Source organism: Elaeis guineensis, chromosome 2 (assembly GCF_000442705.2).
Source record: "Elaeis guineensis isolate ETL-2024a chromosome 2, EG11, whole genome shotgun sequence".
Classification (NCBI taxonomy): domain Eukaryota; kingdom Viridiplantae; phylum Streptophyta; class Magnoliopsida; order Arecales; family Arecaceae; genus Elaeis; species Elaeis guineensis.
Window position 1 is genome coordinate 22,686,894 of NC_025994.2, and position 6,894 is coordinate 22,693,787.

Here is a 6,894-nt window from a genome sequence, read left to right on the forward strand (position 1 = left end):
ACCCCTTTTGACAAGTGCCCTTTTCTTGTTTTTTGGTAGGAGACAAGTGCCTAGTTAGAAGGAAGGCCAGATGGCTAAGTATTCCTAAATCAAATTCATGTTACAAGAGAACTGAAAGCCCTGCAAGTTCCTACAAACAAATGCCCAACAGCCAGGTAGGCTTTGCATTCCTCATTTTTTGGGTACTCTCTCTGCATTTTAAACAGCATTTGAAATCTATTACAATACAAGAATAAATAGACCAATGAGCTTGCCAGCTTTGTATGCTGCACCTCATCCTTCGGAAATCATACAGCCACTGAAAACCTAAATGGTGATTGATCTTCTGAGGATAGCTTCGAAAAATCCCTTTAACAGTTCTTTCAGGCTTTAAGTAAATCCAGTATCACTGTACAGCTATCGACTTTTCTGAAATTTGAGACCATGAGTTAATGGTCGGCTGCCAGGTCACTTAATTCTCCTATGACATAATTCCAAGCTAACAGTGCTGCCCCAACAGCTGGTTCCACCTGGAGATGGGAAGGAACGATCAGAAGAAATGATAAAGTAAATAAACCATTTGTCATAACATATGTTCATTATCATGTAATAGCAGTGCATTTCTAAAGAAGTAGACCAGCAAAGCTAACAATTTCACATTTTATGTACTTTAGTGTGCAATAAACATTTGCAAACTAAATAAATAAAGACAGCACATAACGAGTCTCATGATGACCCTCAGAAGCATAATCTGTTTAACTCAAATCCCAAACTGTATATGAATCTCTACATTGCATTGATAATAATACAAAATTGCAGTACCATGGATTTGGAAGATGTCTGCCTACTTATCTTCCTTCTCAGTGTACCAGACAACTGAACACAATCTAAAAGATATGATCTTTATCTATCCTTGATTATGGGAAATCTACCACTTCATAGCATGGTTATGCTTTCCAGTCATCAACAACTCCGGTCATCTACCAGACAAATTCAATTCATATTCCCTCTTATCTATAGTTAAATATTGCACGAAGATCAAGAGGAAAGATGACATGCATAATAAAAATCACAAAATCTGAAGTAGGATGGCCGGTCGGAGAGGTATATATATATGTCACTTGAATCAATCAGTAACTGAGAACATTCACCTTTGACAAATGTTCATCACTACTGAAAGGCACAGAATTTACAACTGACAGTGAACAAATTGCTAAAACAAGGGCTACCATAAAATTTATGCACCTTGGGTCGAATTGGATGTGCTCTTGGGTAAATCTCGGTGATACGATCAATCACTGACTTCCCTATATCCCATCTCTTGTTTGCTTCAAGAACTCCTCCAACCATAACAAGCGGGAAAGCATCTTTCCCATCTGCAATGAAAAAGCACCTTGAGTTAACACAAGTTCCATATAACATGATATAGAATAGCTTTGAAATTTTGCATCATTTTTAGAAAAACTTCAGCAATAGGCATCTTTTTCTTCTCGTTTTGCGAATGACAACCTACTGCAGGGTATCTCAAACCCAGCCACTTAACTAAGGAAATAGGTGAACCGGTAGACAGGAGATGTCCAGAAGCATAAATAAGTACACAGTAGTCCAATTAATTCGGAATACTACAAGACAGTGCACCTTCACCACACAATCCAAGTCTTCGAACAACAGCTTCCACACTAGATGCCAACTCAAGGACCGAATCATGTAAGATTTTGTTTGCAACTTCGTCACCAGCTTCAGCTGAAGATACCACTACCGGAACAAGTCGAGCAATACGAGCCCATGATGGATCTGCATAGGTCCACCTGTTCCAGTGAAGAAACAAATAATAATCAAAATTTTCTAACCTCAGCTTTTAAACTTAATCCAGCTATGAACATTTTCTATAGCACCAAGCATCATATTACACAGTCTATAATGCTAAACAGAAAGGCTTGCTTTCACAAGGCAAATTTTACTAAACAAGCACTTTTCTGTTCCTTGCTCCTGTTCAAGGAGGTCATAAATTTGAGGCACATTATGCACATCCATTGGTGGTTAAATATGCTGGACTTATCGAAGGCACGACTAAAGGATGAATCGTTGTTGGTGTTTGGGTACAGGAGTTTCAGAGTTGCCTGCATCCCTGATGAGGTTATGGTTTGTATGCTCTGCAGCATAGTGGGACTTGGGAAAGTGCAACCCTCATTGTGTCTCCCACTACTAAACTACAGTATGTTCTACCCGAAAGAGGAGAAAAAAATGCTGTACGATACATGTGCATGTTCAAAGAAGTTATGGTCATTGGCAGCAGAATAACCGTAAATGTTACAAAGATTGAGTTGATTGAGGGCAGTGCCAGGCATATTTTTGGGAACAAAATTGACTTTGATCCTAAGAAAAATCCAATAGAAAGCCTTTCTGGAAAACAAGTCTTAAAAACCAACACAGGAAATCCTAACTGAGCTAGTCATATCTTTAATTCTTTTTTAATGGTCTGTACCAGTCAAACATCTAATGACAATCTTTTAACCTGCAGCATGAGTTTTTAATAGCTTCAGTTTTAGATTAAAACAACTTGATCTATTAGTCTCTTTATCTTTGTAAGAATCCTATTCCAGTACATATAGACAGAACATTCATTCTAAGCTGTCACTGAGTAACACTGCTGACTATTAAAAATATTTCACTTGCAGAAAACATATGACAGTCAATTTTAAGCTTATTAAAAAGAAAAAAAACGTGAGAGAGATGAAGTACCCAATCAGTTCATCTGGCGAAGAAACACCAAGCTCATTGAGAATGTTATATGTAAGCTTTGTTTGGGGGCCACGACCATCATGAGCCCTCACCACCGCTGTCAATGCCTTTGCAGCAATTCCATATCCACTGCATAATGCACACATCCAGTCACCTACATTTCCTTTGAAGTCATATGCTATGAACAGAGCAAAAACAAAAGCATTCCAATGTGCATCCATGGCAGAGATCATCCAAAATCAGTTAACGAAGCATCATAGCTTGTTTATGCTTGAGCATGCACAAGAGCGTGCATGAATGAATGATATCTAGAGAGAGAGAGAGATTGAGAGAAAGAGTTGGAGAAAATATGATTCCTTAGGATGGCTTGAATATCAAATGAGATAACAAAGAGTTAAGGGAGAGTCTGCACAAGGGAAAGAAGCTTGAACTTATAGGAGAACAGAAGAAGTGTTTTTGGTAGAGGTTTGACAAAGATGAATCTCATGACTCATCACTTTTCCAGTCATGTGTTCCAAACATTCTTGAAGGATGAGACAAGTTGAGAAGCCACTGGCCTTTGCTTTCCTTCAATGATGTAGCTTGACCACATCTGTTTGCTTCTATCATTCTAGTGTTCACTTAATCTCTAGCCCATCACCTCCCCTAACTTTAAGGATATAAAATTCCACTCTCTAAGCAATTCCTTTTCTACCGCATCTTTCCAAAACAACAATATCCACCAACCCAAAACAATGCTAATTCAGTGAATGCATCTCTGAGGATCTCCAAGCTAATGACCTCTGTCGAATGTCAACAATGTTATAACTAATGATCTACATTGATTGCTTATAACCTTAGAATGTTATAGCCACTGGATTCTGTAAGCCATGTTCATCACGTTTAGGTTTCTTTATTTTTTCCCTCAACACATAGCCTAACTGATGTTTCAGAATATGATCAAGCTCATTGAAATTCAATTGTAGAATCTTATTCATTTTAGATTCAGTAAATACACATTTATAAAAAAGTAAAAAAAGGGAAAGTATGTGCCCACATGGTAAGTTGTGTATTAACTATAGTATCAAAGCTTCCGCACCATATACAGATCTCGACAAGGCCATATCTTCTTTATGTGACAATATAGGATCATTATGTGCACCTTTGAGAGGTATGAACCAAATTAGCATGATACTTGATATCAGTGTTAGCATCAAATAAATTAAAAACTAACCTCCCCCAATCACCCAGGACAGGTCCTGCTCCTGCAGCTCGGGCTTCCCTTCCATCTTCAGTGAACCCATAAGCAATTGTACCTGTGCCTGCAATTAGAACACAGCCATGGATCTTGCCCATTGTTCCACTTGCCAATGCTGCCACGGCATCATTTTCTACAAAAATCTTGACATGGCTAGGAAATATATTTCTGGAGAACATTATGGAAGGGAAAAAATCAGAAATGCATAAAGCCCAACTCTGCTATCATTTCAAAGGTATAGACTTATAGCAACACAAGGCCAAAGAATCAACACAACTAGAAGAGATTCAAAAAAAATATAAAAGCTTTAAAAGTTTCAAGCTGCAAATAATTGGATTCGAAGAGAGCATAGAATTTTTATCATGTTCTCATTCTAGAGATATCTGCAGCCATTATGATGTGCTAGATGCTTATCAACTCCATAAAAATATTCCCACAAAAAAAATCATTGAAACATATGGAAAAGAGAGGGGAAAAACTCCCAATCTGATGCTACATCAACTCCATGAAAATATCCAAATCTGATGCTAGCAGCACATTGGAAGGTTACCACAGTTTAGCATGTCGATTGAATCACTGTTGAACATAAAATCGAGCTATATATCTTCTCAGATAACCATATTGCAGCTAAAAGTTTAAACATAAAAACAACTTAATGCTGACACAATGTGCCCTAGCATGATAAGTTTAATACATTAAATACAAGGGTCTCAGGATGGAGTTTCTGCAATTATCCAAAATTAAAATAGTAGAACAGACCTTAGCCAGTCCAGTATTCTCTGCTGATCGGTTGAATGGTTTACACCAGCAATGGCTAAACAAACCGCCCGAACAGCAGATCGACTTGAGTGTGCCTTTGAAAGGGCTTGAGCCATAACCTTCTCTATTGTCTCCCTGGCTGCAGTTTCTGAGCATCCAAAACAAAAATAAAGTTCTCAGAAAAAAAACAAAAAATCATCCTCAAAAATGTTACTATATGTCATCATTCAATGAAAATTAATAAACAAGCAGCTTACAATATTTGCAACGAACAATCTCATTTTACCTATTACACAGAAGTTGGAACTAAATGCTTTATCATATCAGTTTTTGGCCCATCAAGCAACTAAATAGTTGCAACAAAGCATTCATTCACCAAAAAAAAAATATTGAATGATCCAAGCTTGTATAAGTGTGCATTTTATTTGAAAATCAGGTCAGCACAAAAACAAGATAAACTATTTGCGAAACTCATACCACTCATTTCTTAAGAAATCAGACAGAACTGAACATCAAAACACCATTTTCACTGATAACCAAAATAATAAAATCAAAGTATTCGAACATATGTACCAACAAATTGCAACAACAAGATATGGATTCTACCAGTCATCTCATTAATCACTTCTACAACACGAAATTCACATTTTATGGTGTGCAACAAGGAGTCAATTATCTACCTATCAAAGAAAAAGAAAAATCGGTACTAAAACACCCGGAAAACAATCAATATTTCGACTTCAATGAACAGATTAATTAATAATTATCTGATGATAAAGTTAAAGAACGAGTGTCCAGATGAAGGCTATCTAGAGACCAAGGAAAACCATTAAAGGAGGGATCTTTAATGGTGAGGTTCAGAGAGGTGGCGAGACCTCCGACGGAGTTGTGGTTGGAGCAGCCGGCGACGGCGCGGGCGAGGATGGGGAGGGGGTGGTCGGGGACGCGGCCGGAGGAGTGGAGGGTGGCGGGGATACAGACACAGACGGTGGAGGTGGTGCCGCCATCCAGGCCGAGGATGACGCCGCCGTTCCTACTCACCGCCGGCATCTCGCTCTCAAAGTCCCACGTCTCCCCATTCCTGTATCTCTTCATCTCTCTCCCTCTCTCTCTCCGCTCTCTGGTTTCTACCGCCTTTGGTCGAAGGAGAATGGGGCAGGAACACCTTTTGGGTTCGAATTTAGCTTTTTATTGTGGAGAGGGAGAGACAATTGGATTCGGACGGCAAAAGAGCCAAAGGGAAACGAGCTGGGAGTAAAAGGTCTGCGGCGGATTATATTATATTATTATATCTATAGACTTTGCCGGGAAATAAAGTGGAAGGGCGGCTTCCCGCACGAGTTGTCGGCGTAATTCGACCGTTGGTCTTGTGGGGGTGGGTGAATGTAATACCGGTACCAACATGAGCGGCTTATGTTGATTTATCTCGAGCAATACGATAAGATTAAAAAAGTTAACTTAAAATCAAAATCTCAAAACTCTTAGGGCAAAATGGTAAATCTAATATTCAATTTTATCAGAATATTGATTTAATTAAAATTTAATTTTGAAAAAATGATTGAAAATGTTGATTTATTAGTTTATATTATATTGTTGGTATCTTGGTGTATGCCGATTCATGCATATGCATATGTTAGAGAACTAAGTCTACGGTATATTGTGTCGGGATGTATTTGATGTTCGTACAAATTAAGATCTCATTTCATATATATATATATATATAGAGAGAGAGAGAGAGAAAGAGAGAGGAGACGTATCAAGTGAGAGGAGTAGTTTAATGTGAGAGGTGAGAGAATATAATAATAATATTTGGATTAAGATTGATAGAGTCGATGGTCGATATTGTGCTTGATGTTATCTTCTGATACGTGTGGTATCAAATTGCATATATATATTTGGCTGCAGATACAGGGATATCCAAAGCAATGAGAATTTGAAGTCCAGGTTCAGAAGAGCTGGATGTCTGAGTTTGTTGTGGGTGTCAATAACTCAGAGTGGGGGAGCATGTTGTAGGACAATGTGCTCAGTGTTGAATGATAAAGGTTGCTTATCGATGGCACTAGTGGATGGAAACTTGTGAATGTGAAAGTCTACCAATTCATGGCTAAAGAAAGAAATTCAGGATGAAGAGTGCTCATAAATGCTAAAGCACTTGGGCTGCATGCAAAGTTGCAAGG

The 6,894-nt window shown here is 38.3% G+C and overlaps 1 protein-coding gene across 2 annotated transcripts; it reads right to left on the reverse strand.

Annotated features, from left to right (window-relative positions):
• Nucleotides 1-54: 54 nt before the first annotated feature.
• LOC105034009 (uncharacterized) lies at nt 55-5,956 on the reverse strand. Of its 2 annotated transcripts, XM_010909028.4 has the most exons (7): nt 5,593-5,953; nt 4,718-4,865; nt 3,935-4,126; nt 2,722-2,850; nt 1,618-1,787; nt 1,225-1,355; nt 55-509 (listed from the first exon to the last, which is right to left on the reverse strand). In XM_010909028.4, the coding sequence occupies exons 1-7, from the start codon at nt 5,810-5,812 to the stop codon at nt 429-431; spliced, it is 1,071 nt and encodes a 356-aa protein (XP_010907330.2). In that variant the 5' UTR covers nt 5,813-5,953; the 3' UTR covers nt 55-428. The 2 variants fall into 2 exon arrangements, 1 of the variants encoding a protein (XP_010907330.2); XR_003798998.2 differs by lacking the exon at nt 55-509 and having other exon boundaries at nt 1,222-1,355; nt 1,523-1,787; nt 5,593-5,956.
• Between the last annotated feature and the right edge of the window lie 938 nt (nt 5,957-6,894).

What these genes read in the sequence shown, in the direction of transcription:
- LOC105034009 (XM_010909028.4), bottom strand. Translation starts at nt 5,812, where the DNA reads ATGAAGAGATACAGGAATGGGGAGACGTGGGACTTTGAGAGCGAGATG. An exon ending in GTCCTGGGTGATTGGGGGAG is followed by an intron (nt 2,851 to 3,934) that starts GTTAGTTTTTAA and finishes TGCATTATGCAG; the next exon opens with TGGATATGGAATTGCTGCAA. An exon ending in TCGCCAGATGAACTGATTGG is followed by an intron (nt 1,788 to 2,721) that starts GTACTTCATCTC and finishes TCACTGGAACAG; the next exon opens with GTGGACCTATGCAGATCCAT.